The 23,656-nt window shown below is 42.0% G+C and overlaps 1 protein-coding gene across 10 annotated transcripts in view; it reads left to right on the top strand.

The window, feature by feature from the left end:
• The window catches only part of PATJ (PATJ crumbs cell polarity complex component), a 219,600-nt gene that overhangs the window by 20,564 nt on the left and 175,380 nt on the right, over positions 1-23,656 (top strand). For 9 of the 10 annotated variants that reach the window (XM_073357497.1, XM_073357502.2, XM_073357507.2 and 6 more), the window contains 6 exons: positions 2,416-2,515; positions 3,457-3,548; positions 5,925-6,066; positions 6,372-6,506; positions 20,273-20,349; positions 21,893-21,949. In XM_073357497.1, coding sequence (XP_073213598.1) covers positions 2,416-2,515; positions 3,457-3,548; positions 5,925-6,066; positions 6,372-6,506; positions 20,273-20,349; positions 21,893-21,949 — 603 coding nt within the window. The remainder of the gene's footprint in view (positions 1-2,415; positions 2,516-3,456; positions 3,549-5,924; positions 6,067-6,371; positions 6,507-20,272; positions 20,350-21,892; positions 21,950-23,656) is intronic. The other variant, XM_073357500.2, reaches the window with a different exon arrangement.

Here is a 23,656-nt window from a genome sequence, read left to right as displayed (position 1 = left end):
GCTTGGTGTCTTGAAAGCAGGACGTGTGTAGTGCTCTGAAAACAGGCATTTCCTAAAGAATCTATATAGCCACGTAGAATCACTTGCTGGCTCTGTCACATTTTCCAAGACTATATATACAGCCTTAACTTTTCCTCCCCTAGCATATATTATTTTCACATCTCCTGTGTTAGAGACTGACCTTGCAGATTGACTTGTTCAGCAGTATATGTGTTCCATAGATCAAGCTGCAGCAATCCTGCATGCTCTAGCTGCTGCAAGCTTTCTAAAATGTCCTCCTTTTTGCTGTTAGTTTTTGTACTGTTTTTTCCACCGCTTTGCAGGGTCTTTCAGGTTTCTGAGACATCTAGAAATAAACTCAGATATTGCTAGTCATGACATGTATTGCATTCTTTGTTGGCAGAACCCAGGCATTTAGATTGAAGAAGTATCTGGTCAATTTGCTGATAGATTAGTCTTTGCAGAAATTGACAGCAGTAGCTAATCTGAATGTGTTTTTCCCTGCTTCATTTATTGTACTTGTTAAAGGCAGGTCACGAAAATCACTTTGCACCAAGGAATCTACTGCACAAGAAAGATAGCAATTTTTTACTACCAGAATCTCGTTCTACTCTGACTTCTGAGAAAGCATTTACTAGCTGAGAATTTTACAACGGCAAGATTTTTCCAGCTTTATGATTACCGCTTAAATCAGCAGAAATATGTCTTGAATTGCCCATTAGTTTGTTGTATATTAAACCACTAGTTTTGCATTAAGCTACCTCAGTTCTCTACCACAGTTTCTAAATCCACACTACTCTGTGTATATAAGGAAACAGAAAATCTCATACAGTTAGTCATGTGCAAGGCATATACCTACAACCTACCAATTTAACCACAGCTCGGGAATGGGCTGTTATGTTTGGGATTGTGTGTCTATATTTCCCAGAATCCACCCGTTAAATCCATATTCTACTACTCCACTTCCAGTAACGTGCCATAGATGAATATTTTTGCAGAATTAGGAAATGGCATCAGTCATTCTGCAAAGTGCCTCTGGCACTAATGTTTGTGGTGTTGCCTTTGAAGGAAAGGTCTTGTACTGTCAAAATGGCTCTGCGTGGAGAGAAACAACCAAAGATCAAGTGAGCAAATACATAACGGCGGATGGTGAGGGCCAGCTTCAGGGGACCAATCCATAAATTTCTCCTGGGATCAGATCGTGTCTGAATACCTTATTTAATTGTGGTTAAGAAAACATTGAACAGATGATTCAGAAGCCAAAAGATAGTGCCAAGTTATGTACTATTCCATTCTTCTCTGTTCTTGTTTCCCTTTTTATGATGAATCTTATCTTTTTTTTAAGCTGTACAGCTTTTTTAAAAATTCTCCAGATTTTCTCCCCACTCCCATGTTTTAACTTGTGTTCAGTGGAAGTGATTTTTTTTTTTAATGTAGCTTTGACTTCCTGTTGTCACTTCAAGTTCTAAACAAGTCCTTTGAAGCTTCCACTTCTCTGTGCGGTCTGGTCCGGTCCAGTCCAAATCAGGATAGTAATCATTTCAAACTTGCACTTAAATGTAATTAAGTAGATATGCATATGATTGATATAAAATTAAAGTGGTGTCTTGCACACCTAGCTTTGTCTTGAACACCATATTTTAAAATGTGCTATATGCGTTTGTTGGATATAATTACCAAAAAGTGCATATTGTGGTTTTTTTCCGGTAGCATCCACAGTATGTTTGGTGCTTTCCAAACATAGGAGTGTGATGATCTCTGTCCGAAGGAGCTCATGAGCACGTTTTACACTAAACATAACAAGTGTGTGGTTTCTTTAATGATTATAAGGAATCAAAATATTTTCCATTAATAGGGTCTACAAGAAAAATAATTTTTGATAAAGCCAGGGGACTGAGAGCCAAGTATTTTCTCTCTTCCACTGGCATGGTGTCATGTACCTGAAGCAGTTCTCTATTCCCATCTCTAAATATTTAACATCGGGTTGACGTCATCAAAATATTAGTAATGCAGGCATTTAAAAAAAATCCTATTTTTATAGGTGAAAAAATTAACCAATAGAGACTTTCCGAAGCACTTACTGTCTGACAGTGGGTACTGAGATAAGCATGGTCCCTGGGCTGTATATGAATATTTTATGTATTTACAGATACTTGTTTCTGATATCCTATATATTATATAGCCAAGATTTTCAAAAGTGGCTAGTGATTTTGGGTGCCCAAATTGACACCTTTATTTTCTGTCCTCTGGAAGTGAGACCCCTTTTGAGGTGTCCGTAGTTGGTCTAGCAAAATCACTGGTCACTTCTTCAACCCTTAGCCTGTAATTTTAAATGTTAGTGATATAACAAACTTTTTTTTTTTTACTGTAATGTGGAAATTCAGTTTTATAAACTGTATAATATTTTATTTCTAGGCTAACACTCTTTTTGATACCTATGATGTGGAGCTTACAAAAAAAGATGGACAAAGCCTTGGTATAACAATTGTTGGATATACTGGAACATCTGATGTAGGTGAGTTATATGCTGACTGATTATGAAAGACTAGAGCAGAGGTTTATCAAATGCCCAGACTGGCCTTATGTTTTTGCTGAAGTCTTTGATACACGCCACATAGCTCAACATGCACTTTCATTTCTTTAATGAGTTTGATGTCTGAGATTTGAAGACCTATTAGATTATCCAGTTCATCTCTCTGCCAGTGCAGGACTGTGAGCATCTCAACAGTGTTTAATGTGTGTGCCATCTTCACAAGGTGATCCTTTTTCAGCAGACCGCTATTTCATACTTTGCATTAGTGTCTGAGCTCTGGGAGCACACCAAAATATCTGTACGTAATTATGGGTTCACAGAGTGCTTTTGTCCAACTCTACACATGAGAAAGAAGGAAAGCTTTTTGTGATTTCTACATACTCTTACAGAATATATCTATACAATAGAAAAGTGCATTTGTGTGAGATTTTTCACAAGGGACTTCTCTGATTTAAATTATTGAATTGCTAAAACTAAATGTAAGAGGATGAGCGAGGCCTTTATCCAGCAAAGCACTTAAGCACATGCTTCACTTCTAAGCATAAATACTCCCCTTGAAGTCAAATTCATCATATGTAAGTGATTTGGTGGGTCAAAGCCTGTGTAGGCATGGAAGCTGACCTAACATAGAAAGGGCCTTTTCTGAGCAGGGTGAATCAAGTAGGGCAGTATAAGGAGGCTTGCATTGCTGCTCTTATCTTGAGTGCAGATTTTGAATCCTAAATAACTACTAATTATGTGAGTGTTGTGATTTCAATGCTCATTTGTGACTACGAGGAGGTGCAACTTCATTCCACTTGTGGTCCCAGGCCTCCAGAGGTGCATGGTTCTTAAGCTCTAAATAAATGTGTGCTTAACAAAAGGCCCAAATTAGTGCTTTCATTTATTTATTCATTCGTTGGTTTTTGTTTTATTTTTTAAAGCAGATTCTTCAGGGATCTTTGTGAAAAATATAATACCTGGCAGTGCTGCAGATCACAGTGGCCTTATACAAGTCCAGGACAAAATTATTGCTGTAAGTAAAATATTTCATTTGGATCCAATTTTGGAACTAGTGGTTATTTTACATATATTTGGATTTTTAAAACACACTCTACTAGAGCTTGTTCTTCATTCATTCAGTGCTAAAGCACATCCCGTTTGTAAAAGAGAGGAACACTGGCAAATTTATGACTGTCAGCAAGAATTAGTATTTGAGCTTATAGCTCTGGTTTGCAGTGGTTAGATTATTAATGTACTGCCAAAAATGAGAGAGAGTGGTAAATAATAAAACAAGATAGATGTTTGGATTGAAGCATCTTAGAGCAGGGATCTTGACTTAGGGCCTGATTAAAGTACTGAGCATCTTCAGCTCCTGTTAAAATTAGTGGGATTTGAAGGTGCTTGAGACCTTGCAGAATTGTGTCCTTTATGCCCATCTATAAGAATTTAACATTGGGTTGACGTCCTCAAAATATTATAACGCAGGTATTAAAAAAAATCCTGTTTTTTATAGGTGGAAAAAAATTAAAACCTGCTGGATAAATGTCAGGGCCATGTTAACATGAAATGGCTAACTTTGCATTCCTAATACAAGTAGGAATAACTCTATAAAGATTTCTTAACATGAAAAGAGAGATCTGACTTTTATAAAGTGCATATAAAATATTTGGGAGCAAATGTTTTGCTGATACAGTGCCTAAACTGAAAAGGAGTACTTGTGGCACCTTAGAGACTAACCAATTTATTTGAGCATAAGCTTTCGTGAGCTACAGCTCACTTCATTGGATGCATACTGTGGAAACTGCAGAAGACATTATATATACAGAGACCATGAAACAATACCTCCTCCCACCCCACTCTCCTGCTGGTAATAGCTTATCTAAAGTGATCACTCTCCTTACAATGTGTATGATAATCAAGTTGGACCATTTCCAGCACAAATCCAGGTCTTCTCACCCCCTCCCTCCCACAAACTCACTCTCCTGCTGGTAATAGCTCATCCAAACTGACCCCTCTCCTTACAATGTGTATGATAATCAAGGTGGGCCATTTCCAGCATAAATCCGTATCAAGGTTCCTCCCCCACTCTGAACGCTAGGGTACAGATGTGGGGACCTGCATGAAAAAACCTCCTAAGCTTATCTTTACCAGCTTAGGTCAAAACTTCCCCAAGGTACAAAATATTCCACCTTTTGTCCTTGGATTGGCCGCTACCACCACAGAAGGTGGAATATTTTGTACCTTGGGGAAGTTTTGACCTAAGCTGGTAAAGATAAGCTTAGGAGGTTTTTTCATGCAGGTCCCCACATCTGTACCCTAGCGTTCAGAGTGGGGGAGGAACCATGATACGGATTTATTCTGGAAATGGCCCACCTTGATTATCATACACATTGTAAGGAGAGTGGTCAGTTTGGATGAGCTATTACCAGCAGGAGAGTGAGTTTGTGGGAGGGAGGGGGTGAGAAGACCTCGATTTGTGCTGGAAATGGCCCACCTTGATTATCATACGCATTGTAAGGAGAGTGGTCAGTTTGGATGGGCTATTACCAGCAGGAGAGTGGGATGGGAGGAGGTATTGTTTCATGGTCTCTGTGTATATAATGTCTTCTGCAGTTTCCACAGTATGCATCCGATGAAGTGAGCTGTAGCTCACGAAAGCTTATGCTCAAATAAATTGGTTAGTCTCTAAGGTGCCACAAGTACTCCTTTTCTTTTTGCGAATACAGACTAACATGGCTGTTACTCTGAAAAATGCCTAAACTGTCACAGCCTGGCCTCTCCCTCATTTGGTGCTCTCTTGTACTTACAGCTGCAGTTTTGTGTGCATAGTCTAGTCAAGGGTCAACAGAGCTTACCCACTTCTCATTTGGGGACTGTGGAGTCCAGGTTAGATGAGACTACCCACTTTTTTTTTTTTTTTTTTTAAACCACTATGCACTGATTGCGTACATAGTTGTTTGCATATTTATGTGTGGAGGCTTGGTAGAGGTTGGCAGAAAACTTATGCTATGATCTGAACAGACTGTTAGTCTTTCAAACTCATCCAGGAAGCTCTCTCTATGCACAGTAGTGTGCGAGTTGCTGTCTGCACACAGTAACTCTGCTGAAAAGCAAACTTATTTTACATTTCTGTAAATCTAGTAAAATTGCTGTTTTGTATTTGCCCATGCTGCTATCAAGGAGATGGTTTTCTTTTGTATTTTTTTTTAAGAATAAACTTTGAAGATGGCATTTATCTGATTATTTTGAAGTAGCTGAGTTAATGCAATTCTTCTTTTGCAAACGTTGCAGTCTGTGAGGGCCATTAGTATAACTGTTAGAGATGAGTTGCACTGTTGGTTTACATATCTCTGCGAATGTTAGAACTCGACCATAATCTGATGTCTATAATCTGCTGTTTCTGTACTAGGTTGATGGGATTAATGTTCAGGATTGCTCCAACCAAGAAGTGGTGGAGGTGCTGCGGCGCACTGGCCAGGTGGTGCACCTTACCTTGCTTCGACAGAAACCTCCTCATGCTTCTTTCTCTTCAGAAAGATCTTTAGAGCGAGGTAGTCCTTTCCCTCCCTTTGCCATTGGTTTATTTAATTTTTCTTCCAATTTATAATGACCAAAATAAACCTTTAGGGCCTGTTCCTATGAGCTGCTGAGCAACCATAAATCTTGGGCTTAAGGATCTTCTGCAAAGAATCAGACCCTTTGATGTAGGGTGGAAGGGTGTGTGGGGAGTGAAGTAGAGTTGACAGCAAAGTTCCTGTAAACTGAACAAGGAAGCTGCTAGTGGATACTGGTTATCATATCATGTATCCTGTGTACTACCTGGCTGACTTGAAAGTTTTTTTTTGGATCTTTACAGTGCAGCCAAATATGCCAGGCTTAGTCCTGTCTGGAGCTGTAGAGACGGAAACTAATTTGGATAGTGAGACTGAGGAGGATCAAGAGGACAAAGATAACTTTGAAAATGAAAAGAAGCAAAATCTACACAAAATAGGTAGGTAAAACACCTTGTAGTTTTTTCTCTCCTCTCCGGTATATCTATTGACTTCTTGAAATTCATTTCTTTAACCTAATTTTCATAATGATGTGACCGTTTGGCTTCCTTTTCCTTGAACAATATTAATTTTCTACTCTTCAGTGCTTTTTTATTTAACTAAAACCAAAATTGCTGTGTTTTCTCATTTACTTGCAAGAGATTTTTTTTTTTTGTAAGTACATGGGAAAGGTGCCAGATGGACAGCTCTATCACAGACCTTTGGCTCTGATTCTTAGAGATGTTGGGCACCTTTCTGGAATGGACACAGATGTGATAGTGTGCAAACTGTGGCTGTGCAAGCTTCCCTTGACTATCCTGTCAATGTGTCTCAACTCTGATCTGCATGACCTGCCTTTAGGGATGAGTTCAGACTCCACAGACATTCAGTCCCTGATCTCCTTGTTCAGGGTAACAGCTGTGCTTTTGCTTTTTGGTATGTGGATACCTGCCCACTCTGAATTCGAAGACTACGTCATCTCATATCTGACCGGCCACAGATGTACAGTGGCAATCCGTTTTTGTCACTGTTAACTTGGGCTGAATTTGAATGGGTGACCAAGAGCTTAATGATATTTTCAGTCTAACTAAAAAGAGATTGCTAGATGAAGTAGGAAATCACTATCTAGGCAAGGGACATGGATTGCTACAGGGAACTTTAAACAAGCAGACAAAGGTACAATGTGACCTCATGGCTGGAAGTTAAAGCTAGATAAATTTTAAACTAGAAATAAGGCATTTGGGGGCGGGGTTTGGTTAAGTCAGGATAATTGATGATTGGAACAGATTACCAATGGATGGGGTGGATTCTATATCCGTTGAAGTCTTTTTAAAATCAAAATTGCATGTCTTTCTAAAAGAGATGCTCTTATTTCACTGCAAGTTATTGGTTTCAGTGCAGGAATTTCTGGGTGAAATTATATTGCTTATGTTAAAGAAATCAAACTAGATTATCATAATAAATTTTAAGATCAGAAGGAATTATTAAGTGTTTTTAAATCATAGGATCTTTCATCCTCAAAATCCCTGTGTTTTTGGTAAATTTAATTGCATTTTAAAGACAACCTGGACATGGAGAAGAAAAATGATAATTCAGATGTTCAATACTATGTGTCCTCGATTACACATGATGCTGCTGTGGCTATTTAGGTCCAAAATTAATCAGTATAGTGACGGGTGTTTGAATTGGAACTTTTTTTTTTTTTTAAATGCATTTCACTGATGTTTACATGTATGATTAAAGTGTGAGTTGAAAGAGGGAACATTGCTTGGATTCACAGGAAAAAATGGTAAAATCGATAGAATTTGACTGAGGTTCTCAGTAACACCCACTAAAGGTTCATAATCAGGTGCATGTTCACTCTGATATTTTTTTAAAATGTCTCTGAATCTAAAATTGTATGCAAAACACCAAGTAGACAATGTAAAGCGCCCTCCCCCCGCCCCCCCCAACTGAAGTCAGTAGAGTGCTGTGTGGGCATAGAGGTTTGCCCATGCAGAGCTCATGGCAAGTGATGGTAGAAAACACTGGAATGAAGGACAAAAGACAAATGTTACAGGAATAAAATCATGAATTTCCTTTTGGTTTGTAATGTAAGTCTTGAGGGGATTGTAAATCTTTCTAAATATTTTTACTGGAGGTAAATATGAGGGTTTTTACCTATCATGGAAGAAATTCTCTTGAGTCAAGGACAAGGCACATGGACAGGTCAGGAGTTGCCAGGCATAGAGAGTTGTGTGAGAGAAGGCACAAAGAGTGAGGGTGAAGGCAACAAAGTGTAGTGGTTGATTCTGAAGCTTGTGCAGAACAGAGAAAGACAGTGAAGGGAGGGTGGGGGGGAAAAGCTGGACAGAGAAGTATGTGGAGGCAAAGTTGTGTAGAATCATAGAATATCAGGGTTGGAAGGGACCTCAGGAGGTCCTCTAGTTCAACCCCCTGCCCAAAGCAGCTCCAATCCCCAACTAAATCATCCCAGCCAGGGCTTTGTCAAGCCTGACCTTAAAAACTTCAAAGGAAGGAGATTCCACCACCTCCCTAGGTAATGCATTCCCGTGCTTCACCACCCTCCTAGTGAAAATTTTTTTCCTAATATCCAACCTAAACCTCCCCCACTGCAACTTGAGACCATTACTCCTCATTCTGTCATCTGTTACCACTGAGAACAGTCTAGATCCATCCTCTTTGGAACCCCCTTTCAGGTAGTTGAAAGCAGCTATCAAATCCCCCCTCATTCTTCCTTTCCGCAGACTAAACAATCCCAGATCCCTCAGCCTCTCCTCATAAGTCAAGTATTCCGGTCCCCTAATAATTTTTGTTGCCCTCTGCTGGACGTTTTCCAGTTTTTCCACATCCTTCTTGTATTGTGGGGCCCAAAACTGGACACAGTACTCCAGATGAGGCCTCACCAATATCGAATAGAGGGGAACGATCACGTCTCTCAATCTGCTGGCAATGCCCCTACTTGTACATCCCAAAATGCCATTGGCCGCCTTGGCAACAAGGGCACACTGTTGACTCATATCCAGCTTCTCGTCCACTGTAACCCCTAGGTCCTTTTCTGCAGGACTGCTGCCGAGCCATTCGGTCCCTAGTCTGTAGCGGTGCATTGGATTCTTTCATCCTAAGTGCAGTACTCTGCACTTGTCCTTGTTGAACCTCATCAGATTTCTTTTGGCCCAATCCTCCAATTTGTCTAGGTCCCTCTGTATCCGATCCCTACCCACCAGCATATCTACCTCTCCTCCCAGTTTAGTGTCATCCGCAAACTTGCTGAGGGTGCAATCCACACCATCCTCCGGATCATTAATGAAGATATTGATACTGGCCCCAGGACCGACCCTTGGGGCACTTCACTTGATACCGGCTGCCAACTAGACATGGAGCCATTGATCACTACCCGTTGAGCCTGACAATCTAGCCAGCTTTCTATGCACCTTGTAGTCCATTCATCCAGCCCATACTTCTTTAACTTGCTGGCAAGAATACTCTAGGAGACTGTATCAAAAGCTTTGCTAAAGTCAAGGAATAACACTTCCACTACTTTCCCCTCATCCACAGAGCCAGTTATCTCGTCATAGAAGGCAATTAGATTAGTCAGGCATGACTTGCCCTTGGTGAATCCATGCTGACTGTTGCTGATCACTTTCCTCTCCTCCAAGTGCTTCAGAATTGATTCCTTGAAGACCTGCTCCATGATTTTTCCAGGGACTGAGGTGAGGCTGACTGGCCTGTAGTTCCCAGGATCCTCCTTCTTCCCTTTTTTAAAGATGGGCACTACATTAGCCTTTTTGCAGTCGTCCGGGACCTCCCCCGATCGCCATGAGTTTTCAAAGATAATGGCCAATGGCTCTGCAATCACATCCGCCAACTCCTTTAGCACTCTCGGATGCAGCGCATCTGGCCCCATGGACTTGTGCTCCTCCAGCTTTTGTAAATAGTCCCAAACCACTTCTTTCTCCACAGAGGGCTGGTCACCTCCTCCCCATGCTGTGCTGCCCAGTGCAGTAGTCTGGGAGCTGACCTTGTTCGTGAAGACAGAGGCAAAAAAAGCATTGAGTACATTAGCTTTTTCCACATCCTCTGTCACTAGGTTGCCCCCTTCATTCAGTAAGGGGCCCACGCTTTCCTTGACTTTCTTCTTCTTGCTAACATACCTGAAGAAACCCTTCTTGTTACTCTTAATATCTCTTGCTAGCTGCAACTCCAAGTGTGATTTGGCCTTCCTGATTTCACTCCTGCATGCCTGAGCAATATTTTTATACTCTTCCCTGATCATTTGTCCAATTTTCCGCTTCTTGTAAGCTTCTTTTTTGTGTTTAAGATCAGCAAGGATTTCACTGTTAAGCCAAGCTGGACGCCTGCCATATTTACTATTCTTTGTACACATCAGGATGGTTTGTCCCTGTAACCTCAATAAGGATTCTTTAAAATACAGCCAGCTCTCCTGGATGCCTTTCCCCCTCATGTTGTTCTCCCAGGGGATCCTGCCCATCAATTCCCTGAGGGAGTCAAAGTCTGCTTTTCTGAAGTCCAGGGTCCGTATCCTGCTGCTCTCCTTCCCTCCTTGTGTCAGGATCCTGAACTCAACCATCTCCTCGTCACTGCCTCCCAGGTTCCCATCCACTTTTGCTTCCCCTACTAATTCTTCCCTGTTTGTGAGCAGCAGGTCAAGAAGAGCTCTGCCCCAGTTGGTTCCTCCAGCACTTGCACCAGGGAATTGTCCCCTACACTTTCCAGAAACTTCCTGGATTGTCTGTGCACAGCTGTATTGCTCTCCCAGTAGATATCAGGGTGATTGAAGTCTCCCATAAGAACCAGAGCCTGCGATCTAGTAACTTCCGTTAGTTGCCGGAAGAAAGCCTCGTCCACCTCATCCCCCTGGTCTGGTGATCTATAGCAGACTCCCACCATGACATCACCCTTGTTGCTCACACTTCTAAACTTAATCCAGAGACTCTCAGGTTTTTCTGCAGTTTCATACCGGAGCTCTGAGCAGTCATACTGCTCTCTTATATACAATGCAACTCCCCCACCTTTTCTGCCCTGCCTGTCCTTCCTGAACAGTTTATTGTCTATCCATGACTGTATTCCAGTCATGTGAGTTATCCCACAAAGTCTCTGTTACTCCAGTCACATCATAATTCCTTGACTATGCCAGGACTTCCAGTTCTCCCTGCTTGTTTCCCAGGCTTCTTGCATTTGTATATAGGCACTTGAGATAACTCGCTTATCGTCCCTCTTTCTCAGTATGAGGCGGGAGCCCTCCCCTCTTGTGCTCTCCTGCTCGTGCTTCCTCCTGGTATCCCACGTCCCCACTTACCTCAGGGCTTTGGTCTCCTTCCCCCGGTGAACCTAATTTAAAGCCCTCCTCACTAGGTTAGCCAGCCTGCTTGCGAAGATGCTCTTCCCTCTCTTCATTAGGTGGAGCCCGTCTCTGCCTAGTACTCCTCCTTCTTGGAACACCATCCCTTTGTCAAAGAATCCAAAGCCTTCTCTCTGACACCACCTGCGTAGCCATTCGTTGACTTCCACGATTCGACAGTCTCTACCCAGACCTTTTCCTTGCATGGGGAGGATGGAGGAGAACACCACTTGCGCCTCAAACTCTTTTATCTTTCTTCCCAGAGCCACGTAGTCTGCAGTGATCCGCTCAAGGTCCTTCTTGGCAGTATCATTGGTGGTCATGTGGAGAAGCAGGAAGGGTAGCAATCCGAGGGCTTGATGAGTCTCAACAGTCTCTCCGTCACATTGTGAATCCTAGCTCCTGGCAAGCAGCAGACTTCTCTGCCGCCCCAACCGGGAAAAGATAGATGGCTCAGTCCCCCTTCCCTTGGGAGCAGTGGTCGTGGAACCCCCATCCCTAGGACAGTGCATCTCATGCCTTCTAATCGGCAGTCTCCTTCTGTTCCCTTCCCTCAGATGTATGATCTAGTCCACTCTAGGGCTTTGAAGGTGGCATATGATGCTGGCATATGGTGTGGAAGATTAAAGAAAGCTGTGAAGGGCTTTGACGAAGAGCTGGGCTGCAGGCATGATCGTAGGATATTTTGCAGTTGCATTTCGGATGGGTTTGAGAGCTGGAGAACAGGAGGTTGCAGTATTTAAGACATGAGGTAGTAAACCATGATGTTTTTCAGCGGTGGGAATGAAAAGGCATAGATGCATTTCTGGTTATGCTGGAGGGAAAGACAAGAGCATTTAGCGACTCTACTTATGTAGAGGAAAAGGAGTTGATGATGCCAAGGGACAGGGAAGGTGATAGAGTTGCTAAAATAATGGAGGGGAGAGGGAGGTTTATTTGAAGAAAGATGAGTGCAGGTTTTGCCATACTAAGCTTGAGGTGGTGGCAGGACATCCATGAGGGAGAAGCCAGAGCGCGAGTTGTAGATAGAAGACTGAACAGGGGTAGTGCCTCTCTTTATCCATTTCTTTTCAGTAAGTACTTCTGTTCTGTACAAAGGCTGATCTGTAGTCTCTCAGCTCAATGTCCTGGAATTTAAGCAGTGTAGGCATTTATTGATGTTTCAGGCAGGATAATGCAGTTAGTCTGGTGATGCTGGGTTTGAGTACTGTTACTCTTTGGACTTCTACAGACTAATGACAGTGGAATGGTTTTAAAACTGGGTAAATCTGTGGTATATAATATCCTACAGCCCCTAATCAAGAGTCCTTGCTTGGTAGGACTTAATTTCCTTACAAAAGAAAAAAGGCTCAAGATACTCACATTTATCAGCTACAACATGCTTTTTCATAACCTTGTATCTCTTTTGCTTGCCTAACATTTAAAAGCATCCATTTTAGTTGGAAACTTTGTTCAGACTGAAACATTATTTCTAAACTTTCAGCCCGGAACAGAATTTAATGGCCAGTTTAAATTACAAAAATGGCTGCCTAATTTGGAAATGCTGACGGGCTCTTAATTGTAATGGTGCTAAAGTAAACACTGCTAATTTAAGGCCCTGCCTAAACTCTGGAAGTGCCTTTTAAAAGTTAATGTAGAAGGTGAGTTGTGTAAAACACGAACTATTTTCCTTTAGGCCCAATTGGGCTACATTTTTATTAAATTTTCCTGAAGAGGTATTAAATAGTGATGCTGGCCCGCTAAACCATTTTTAAACAACTCTCTCATGATACATGGTTCAGGAAACAGTGTGCATGGGGCCTTAAACTTTCTGCTATCAGACTAGAGAGGCAATTTAACATACAGCTGTATCTGTAAGTGTGAAGACTGGACGAGTGCTTGCTTGTTTTGTGCAGCAGTATATAAAACCTGAGGAGAGAATTATGAATCCAAATGTGGATAGAGAACAGCATGTAACATTAGGGAGCAAAAAGCTATTGGAGAAATCAAAAAGCTATGCTGTTTGAGAAATTTTTAATCCAACAGTTACAAAGTGCAGGACACATTGCTACATAGTGAGCATATGAGAAGGGGAGAAGAGAAGATCTGCAAGACAAAGAAAGAGGTCAGCGTTTGAAAGTTCCAGGGATCCAGATCTTAGCCTATACTTAAAAGTTAGACTGGCATAGTTACATTGGTCGGAGGTCTGAAAAAAACGCACCCTTGATCGACATAGTTATGTCAACCTACCTCCAGTGTAGGAGCAGCTGTGTTGACAGAAGAATGCTTCTGTCAACATAGCTAACTTTGGTCGGGGAGGTGGTGTTTCTACACCAATGGGAAAACCCCTATCATCGGTGTAGGCTGTGTCTATTCTACGGGGTTATACCAACAGAGCTATGCCTGTAAAGTCTCTGTAGTGTAAACACACCTCAAAAAAAGTGTTGTATTTCAGGAAACCTAGTAAGTAACTAGTAATACTAGTACGATGGGGAAGAAAAGCTACATCCGATGAAGTGAGCTGTAGCTCACGAAAGCTTATGCTCAAATAAATTGGTTAGTCTCTAAGATGCCACTAGTACTCCTTTTCTTTTTACATGAAAGCAGAGAGTAAAGAGGTAAAGTTCTGAAGATATAGAATGTTACTGCTAATGCAAACCATTGCTGGGAAGCAATTCCATTTCTGAGGCCTTGTCTAATATAGATAATATAGCATGTGCCACAAACTATGAAAAACCAACCCAGAGAAGTGACCAAGAAATGGGGGGGGAAAAGGAATCCCATGGTACTGAGTGAAGGCATTGGAATTAATATGCTTGAACCAAACCTCTAGATCCAAAATCTTTTAAATTTTCAGGAAGTTCTCTTTAATGGGCTGAGCCCCAAAAAATCAAATAAGGACATGTGAATTTCGGGATTGTTTTAAGGATGGGGGAATGATCTTAATTTTCAGTTAACTGAAGGCATTTAAGAGTCTGATCCTGAGAGATGTTGAGTGAGCATTCATGGTGGTCATAGAAGTGTATATGTGACTCCACTGGGAGTTTCAGATGTTCAGTGCTTTTCAGGTTGAGGCCATAATTTTGTAGCAGAAAAAGGGAGTTCATAGATTCATATATTATAAAGCCAGAAGGGACCACGAGTTTGTAAGCTAACTCTGGTTAAACTGTCGGTGTCTGGATAATCAGGACAGAGGTGACAAGTTTGGTAGATTCTGGGTGTAGTCGGACCCTGGTTTGGGACCACCTGATCCTGAACCCTGAGACGGGGGTGGGGGAATTATTTTCTTACCAGGTGTCCATGGGGAGGTTAAACCCTATCCTAGTGTGAGGATGCAGTTGACTGTAGGGGAACACATGAGGCCCCTGTTAGCAGGGCTGGCCTCAATGCTGACCTACTCCATTATCTGAGGACAAGATTGGGAGTATTTCTCGGAGATACTGAGCGGAGTTAAAATAGCCCTGGATTGCCCAGAGAGGCTAACTCAGGAGATCCGGTTCCTGACTGTTGCTAGCTATAGGTGAGGAGCTACACCCTGGAGTTGGGGTGTCTGGACAAGAGGATGCTCCCCCAGAAGCCCCACTTAGTGATGAAATGATGCCAGTGCCCCAATAGGATGGGGGCATCCTAACTAGAGGGACCAACTTGGCCAGAGATCAGAGGGAAGATGAGATCCTCAGCCAGGCCTATGACCAGCTGTCCGTGGACAACAGAGAGGTAATAGACCACATCGAGCAGAGCAGTACCCACAATTTACGCTCCGGGCTGAGCGACTATATCATCAGGAGAGAGACTGAGCGGCTGGTGAAGTTTGATCACAGTTCCTCGTTGCCCAGTCTCATCAGTGCAAGCTCATGTGGCTGGTTCATGCTGCCTCCGCTGCAGGCCACCTCAGCATGAGGAGACTGTGGCCAGGATTCTAGGCTGCTTCTACTGGCCTGGAAATCAACAAGAGGTCAAAGACGTCTGTAGCTCGTGTCTCAAGTGACAGCTCATTGGGTCTAAAGAGGGGTGGCCAAAGCCCCACTCGTCCCACTCCCATTTGAGAGAATCAGGATGGATCTGCTCAGACCCTTAGAAAAGAGTGCAGCTGGATATAAATGTATACTGGTTAGACTTGATAATGCCACCTGATATCTGAAAGCAGTCCCATGGCACTGCCCCAGTGCAAAGACTATTGCAGCAGAACTGCTAATGGTCTTTGCCCGCATCAGTGTGCCTAAAGAAATCCTAGCCAACTGAGGCACTAATTTTGTGTCCCATCTGTTGAAGGAGGCTTGTGAGCTATTAAAAACAAAGACCCTGCAAATGTGCATCAATCGCTTGCAGACTGATGGTTTGGTCAATTGGTTCAACCAGACCTGAAAAGGATGTTTAAAGAAGTTTATTACTGCATCTCTACACACTGGGATCAACTGATCCCCCTCCTTTTTATTTGACAGTTGGGAGGTACCCCAGTCATCTACTAGATTTCTTCCTGTTTGAACTCTTTTATATAAGAGACAACCTGGGGTATCTTAGACTTTGTCCATGAGATGTGGGACGAGTGGGCTCCTAGAACAGAGAATGTTGTACAGTACATACTAAAGCTCTAGGAGAGGCTTGAAATCCTGGGGGCCTTCTTCACCAAAAAGAATCTCTTTAATTGGCCAATCTCTCTCAACAGGGCCAATGGTGAGCTTTTAACAAAGAGATGGATATGTGGATATGTATTTAAACTTGGGACCAAGTACTTTTGCTCCCTAGCACAACATCCAAGCTGCTCACTAAGCGTTAAGATCCATATTAAGTAGTACATGAAGCGGGGCCTGTTAAATATGAAATCAGACAAGAGGAAGACAATGCAGATCTACCAAATTAATCTCCTGAAGCCCTGGAGGGACTGGGAGGGCTTGTTTATCACTTCTGATCCATCTGAGCCAGAAATGGGACCCCAAACGTCCACATTCCTGGACCCTGACTCAATACTAATGGGGGCACAACTTCCATCCACAGCAAAGGGTCAAGGGAGAAACCTTCTGAATGCCTTCCCCATGGTGATTCACCCCAGTCAGGATGAACTCACTTCATTCAACATCATGTCCAGATAGAGCTGGGACAAGGCATCTGGGAGAACTCCCTGCCACTTCCCAAAAAAACTGTGGAATGCAGTGAAAGAGGAGCTCTGCACCAGGTTGGAGCTAGAGATCACTGAAGAATCCCACAGTGACTGATGATGCCCAGTTCTGCTGGACCCTAAGCTGGATGGCACGATCCAGTTTCTGTATAGATTTTTAGAAAAGTTAATGCAATCTCCGAATTCAACAGACATCCTATGTCCCAAGTGGATGAACTACTAATCCGGATGGGTGAGACTTAATATAGTACAGCATTAGATTTTACCAAGGGATACTAGCAGATCCGGCTCATACCAGAATCATGTGAGAAAACTGCCTTTGCTGCTCTGGTTTATATCCATTAAGGACTATGCCCTTTGGCCTCCATGGGGCCATAGTGACATTCCAATGACCCAAGTCCTCTGATCTGATGGTTTACATGATGCAGTTTATTTACAGGATGTGGTCATCTATGGCTGAGACTGGGAGGCCCACCTGCAACTGGTTGCCACTGTCCTCCCGTCCCTGTGGGAAGCCAGCCTAACCACAAACCCAGCAACTTGTAAAATTGGAAGGATGACATCATCTAACTGGCATATCCTGTGGGGAAAGGTCAAGTCCAATCACTGTAGACAAAGTCCAGGCCTTAAAAGCTGCCCAAACTCGACTGCAAAAAATAGGTCTGGAGATGCTTAGGGGTCGCAGGTTATTACTGCTGGTTTGTGCCAGGGTTTTCCTTGATAGCGGCATCCCTCATGGACCTGATTAAGGACAGCTGTCCCTGGGAAGTTTTGATAGCCTGACATCTGCAAAAAAGCATTCAAAAAATGGAAAGGCCACTTGTGTAAAGAGCCTGTCCAGTTCATCCCAAACAGAAAACAGCCTGCTCTGTTTTTGAAAGAACTTATTTTGCAGACCAGTGTGTCAGAAGTAGGCCTGGGGGCAATCATATCCCAAGAAGTAAATGGAGAGAAACATTCTATGCTATTATTTTTTTAGCCACAAGCTATTCCCTCAGGAACTAGTGTGCTTTGTGATAGAAAAAGAAAGTCTGGTGGTGAAATGGGCTGAGGATTCTCTCTGATATTACATTCTGCGAAACCCATTGAAGCTGGACACTGATGGTGCCCCTTTGAGGTGGTTAATTGCAATGAAAGACACGAATCCCTGCCTTATGCGCTGGTACCTGTCTCTCTAGTCATATGCCTTTCAAGTACAGCATAGAGCTGGAAAGGCTCACCAAAAGGTGTTTTTGTTTTGTTTGTTTTTCCTGAGGGGCAGAGGGCATAGACAGCTGGCCTGGTTCCTTGGATGCCATCTTGAAGGGGAGGGTGTATGATGGGGTATACAAACCCCACACTGGGCATCATTATAGGGTTAATGAGCTGATGTGGGCTCAGGTGGCTCCACCCCACCACACCTGTGAGAGATGTCAGGTATGGAAGGAAGAGCTCAAAATGGGGAAGCCCACCTCAGTTGAGGGCAGAACAGGGAGGAGAACAGACCTTTAGTCTTCCATTCGTGGAGATGGGGTGATAGAAGACAGGAGCAACTTGGATGGCCACAGCCTCGTATTCCCACCCTGAAGGATGGGAGGGCCTGATTCACTTTTTGAGAGCACTATTATTCTGTATTTGCCTGCCAACTTAGTGGGGGGCCACAACTTGACAAGGGCTCCTGAAGAAAAAGAGCTTTTATCACAGTTGTGGAAGAGTTCATTTGTGTTAATTCTCTTTATTCATTGACAACCCTGGAAATGGCAAACTAGTTGGGGCTCTGCCAGAGGGTTGAGCCTCTTATGACTGGAACTGGGATAGGAAAATACCTGGACAGAGTAGAGCAGAGGCACAGGTGAATGCTGGGGCCCAGCCTGGGGCCTAGGGGGTGGATTGGAGCAGGAACTCTGATGACACTCCTTGCTATTCCTCTAAGTTGGAGGGAGAGTCTGGATGTCCATGCACATTGGGAAGGGTAGGCATTTGTTTGATAAAAGATGCATGATAGTAAGTGTATATTTTTGTGTTTGTGGAATTATGGTTCATGCTTGAAGCAGCTGGGAGGTAAACATGATCAGTCTGTACCTGATAATGAAGCAAAGTGGGGCCAAAGATGAGCATCTATTGACAGAAACCTAAATGTAATACTTAAAGAGAACAATATTTATCCCATATTTCATGAATTCAGGAGACTTCAATGTAGACCCAGTTAAAAAAGACAGTGTGTTCTTCGATGAATCTGTAGTGTAACTATAGAAGCCTACCTCTAAAGAATCTATTGGAGGCTTAATTCTTGATATAGTTCAGTAAAGAAACAATGATCTGACTAAATCTGACCTGAAATCCTTCTGTGCTTGTATCTCTTGAGTCTGTGGTCAGATATATATGTACAATGGAGACTTCAAATTGGAATCTGAACTGCTTGGTTCTGTACAGAGAAATTCTGGTTAGGCAGCTGAGGTAAACTTGGCTATCTGGTGTGACAGAAAGTGGTTGGTAGGGATCAAAAGCTACATGGGGCTCAACATTGGGAGGAAAAATAATTAGCATAGAGACCAGATCTCTTGGGGTGTTGCATTGTAATGCAAATAAATCTGAGCCTTTGTTTTTAACTGTTGCTGTTTGATTCTTCCACTGTTACTGAAAAAATTGAATAGCTTGCAATTCCAAGTAATAAAGCGATGTAATGAGGATGGTGTTGCAAGTCTGATTTGTTAGTTCTATCCTCTAATATTGAAAAGTGAAGGGGGAGATTTTCAAAGGTACCCAATTCCTCCTGACTTTTGATGCGAATTAGGCTTCCAACTCCTAAGGTATTTTGTTTAACAGTTTAACAAAACGTTCAACATGACATGCACACGCTTAAAGACTGAAAGGGGCTGCTGTGATTTGCATTCGGATTCCGGTAAGATGACATGTCAGTGATACCAAGTGTTCTGTGATTTGTCCAGACTTGTGATAATATTATGGCCATTTAAAAATAGTTTTCAGTAAATTCATTCTCCAGTTGCTGCTGCTCATTGGAATTTTGCTTTAGAGTTTGACTCTTACCAGCTCAACATTATTTAGGCTAGGAACTTTATATATGTGCTGAGCTTCTGGATGAGGTCAAATGCAGGGCAGCGAGTCATTTTATGCTGTCTAGCCCTGTCAAATTGTCTTACATGACTATAATACTGCCTTGGTTGCATAAGTAAGAAAGCTGAAAAGATATAAATGTCAAGATAGCCAAGTTCCCACGGAAGACTGGTTTAGAACTGGAGCTTATATTAAAGCTCATGTTACTCACTGGCCTAGTTAAACCAGACAAGCCTTTTGTACCTGCCAAATGTATAAATAAAGTCTGCCGCTGCATTGTGCTGATGTAGTCCCTTGATAACAGCAATGTCTTGTCAGGTGTTTACTTCTCAAAAGGGGTTGGTGTGGGAGGGGGGCACCATTGCTCTGTAGTGGTGAATGTTTAAACAGCATGTTTATAAAGCCATGTGAAATTTGCTTTGCAACCTGAAAGAATGATTTATTTACGGTATTAAACAGTACAGAACTCACATCTCATCAGTGTAACCATCACCTTTTATGCTTCTCAAATGAATAAATTTCACTTCAGCGGTAGCTGACATTTGTATTGTTTTCTTGCAGAAGTCTATTCTGATTCGCACTGTTTGATAGACCAAAATTAATGTATTTTTATTCTTCTGATCATTCCCCGTAATCTTTTATTTAAGCTGCATCTTTATTGAAGTAAATGTACTTGGCAGGGTTTAGTAAATTTAACATTCACGTTTATATTTTAGGAAGAGACCCAGACACTCCAGAAAAGGAGTTGAAATCCAAGTGGGGAAAACTGCTGGGATCTGATTATGAAGTCATGGTATGTTATCCTTCAATAAAGTACACTCATTTATGTTTCTTTAAATTACAGCGAGGTGAGCTTAACTTTACAAGCTGTTCAGGGGTTGGAACAGATCAGTAGAGTAGCATTTTTTGTTTTCCCTGAACATTCAAGGATGAAATATAGGGATGTTATAATTAACACATTTTTGTTCTGTTTATGTCTGTACTATTGCGTAAGTGTGAGTAATGTTTTTATTCTTTTTAAATCAACCTCATTTTTAAATTTGTAACGTATCAGCCACTTAAAATATTTGGCATTTTTATGATTGTTTTAATGATCTGTTTGTTTTATTGTACGCTTAGAAAAGGCTCAGGATATGAGTCGTATGTTTCACAATGAATCTTACATTTTTATGAGAAGAATTATTATCAGCTGTATTTGGGAGAAAAGGAAGTAGTTCAGGTTAGGGGTAACTTTGAGGTGCTAACTGCCCATTAGATTTTCCTTCACCTCTTATTAGAGAATTTTCAAGGAAGAGATTGATTACATTTCTAAATATGAATCATCACAGGGGGAATGACCAGGTTTTTTTGCATTCATTACTGCTTTTTAAGACTGTGCCAGCTGAGTGCGTTTTTAAATAAAACATTCAAGCCAGCATCCTTTTCTGATGTCTTTAAAAAAAAAAAAAAAACTGTTTATCTTTGCAAAACATGTCCACTTGATTCAGAGATTCTCTTATTTTTACTGTTTGGCAGAACTATCACTCCAAATGTCTTGTTGGAAGATTTAAAGTAGCATTAAGAGGTGTCTTGAGGAGCTCCCTTCTCTGCAATCCATTAGTGCTCCTTTAAGAACTTTGAAGTCCATATAAGGCTGTGTTTTGATTCAATAAATCTAGTTACTCACGCCAACTGCTAGATATCCCCATCCTTGCACTGCCAGAGCCTGACATTACTTTCTTTAGCACCATCCCATTTTCCAATATATGTATGGGATGTAAAGCTGGTTCATGAAGCTCAGGGGTCCACATTTTCCTTCCATTGTAGCAAATGTGGTTGTGACAGTAAAAATGTCTAAATTTGGCCCATCTGAATAATAGAAGGTCATGGTCGACCAGCACCTTTTTCAAAGTCTTTGCTTTTTTCCTTTGCATATGCCTCTCCTCCATTTTGGAACACCTCATGTTACCATGACGCACAGTTGGGTTTGAGCCTGGTAATGCAAACCCTTACACAGTCCTTACTGCCACACACAGCTCCATTTAAATCAGTAGGACTACTAGGAGTTTGAAGGATTGAGCTCTTTCTGATCACTTTAACAGCCACCAAGTCCTTCTGAGGTGAGGGGCTGATTACTGAGTGTGGGATTTAGATCCAGTCTCTGATTTTGATATCTTGTGGTGATAACTCTAAGGCGCCAAAATGGACCAAGATGTGCAATAAAAATTAAAAAGCATAATTTTCTTGTTTTTATTTTACTGTCGGCTGTTCTTATAATCAGTCCTCTGCTATAATTCAGCACTCCAATAAAGTTTGTGTACTAGTAGTATTTATTTGTCATGGTGTTCAATTTTTAGGTGGTTCGTGTAGACGTGCCAATTACAGATGATGCTGAGCTCCAGAAATACTCAAAGGTATGGAATCTTATTTCATTTTCTCTTTTTTTTGAGATGGGCATGAACCAAAACCTTAGAGATGAATACTTCTGAAATACGGGGGAGTTCTAGCATTGGCTCTAGCTCATCTCTCCTGCTTTGAGCAGGGGTTGGACTAGATGACCTCCTGAGGTCCTTTCCAACCCTGATATTCTATGATTCTATGAAACACTGCCACTTGCTGCCAATGCTGCTCATGTATACTGGGTCTGAATTCCTTCACACACCTTTTCTGAAAGAATTAAAACCCCAAACCAAAAAACCCCACATAGGAAAATAGGCCATGCAGAGTGTCCTAAATCTCCTCAGACTCTGTCGGGCAAGTGGGGAGCATGACTTTCAAGAATCTAGGGCCCCTTACTTCTAAATCTGGGGGCTGCTGGCTTCAGTGCTTTAGCTGATGCCAGTTATTGGGATAGGAGTTGGAGAGAGGCAAGAGTGGCACCTTGAATAATACCTGGAAACCAGTGCAGACTATGGAGCAGAGTGTCGCACTGACTACGAGAAACTTTTTGTTAGGTAAAGGCCTAATGCTGTAAGGGATTTGCAAGTGTGGACTCTTACTACTGTATGGAGTCACATTAACTGCAGTATCAGAGCCTAAATGGGCATCTGTCCAGAAGTAGCTGGGGTACCAGCAAGACCACCAAGTTGTAAACTTGAGTGATAGAAGGCAGGCAAAGTTCCTGAATGAAGGGAACAGATATTATCTCTGCTATCTTTTGTTTCTTCACAGCCTGCTAGCTTGTCTGGATTGAGCCTCAGCTAGCCTGCTAAGAAAGTTTTCCTAATGGTCGCAGATATTTGCTATGTGGAGTTTTACTAGAGAGTAATACGGTATTAAGGTTGTCCCTAGAGAAATGGCCAGCTCAAAATCAATGAAATTCCTTGTGGAAATATGGATACAAGTGATAGCAACTATTTGCCAAAGATACTTCAGAGAGATGTTCCCTGCCCCAAAGACAGATACAAATGTCATCAATAAATGAGATGATGACTGATTGTGTGTTTAGGTTTTATTGGCTTCCTCTAAAATAGTGATTGTGATCCTGCGACAGATTTTATTAAACTTTATTAAGTTTATGTACTATTGTGGGCTGGAATTGTATGTCATCTCTTTAGGGGGAGAGATGTGACTGACATAAAACCTGGAAGTTCAAAAGACTGTACTGAAAATATGTAAGACAAGTATGGACTTTTGGGACAATAAGTGTTAAGTGGATTTCCTGGGGAATACCTCAGGAGAGGTTAATGCAAATTCTCCAACTCTGGTTATGCAAAAACCTAGAGTTGTGAAGATGCCCTGAGAAAAGGGTCTTGTCTGCTGATTACCTGTTACAGAATGCCAAGACCAAAGGGCCAAGCTGTATAAAGAAATAGCAGATCTGCCCAGCCTGGATTTTGGTTCTGGATGCAAGACAGATATGAACTAGTACCCAGGGGGAAACCTAGTGGTTGGTTTTGAAGGACTAAAACCTATCCGAGCTCTAGGCTGGAGTTGGGTGTGACCTCCTATAAATTTTTTTTAGCATGTGTGTAAGAACTTTTATTGTTTTTAATGTTTTCTCTGTAATGCTTTTACCTTATGAATAAATGTGGTCTCTTAGAAGTTGTATGGTAACTTACTACTTTGGGCAGTAAACTGTCCGTAGCCCTTGGCGAGAAAGCAAAGCACAGACACTAGCC

Source organism: Lepidochelys kempii, chromosome 8 (genome assembly GCF_965140285.1).
Source record: "Lepidochelys kempii isolate rLepKem1 chromosome 8, rLepKem1.hap1, whole genome shotgun sequence".
Lineage (NCBI taxonomy): Eukaryota > Metazoa > Chordata > Testudines > Cheloniidae > Lepidochelys > Lepidochelys kempii.
Note: the sequence above shows the minus strand (reverse complement) of the source record. Positions and strands in the feature narration are given on the sequence as shown.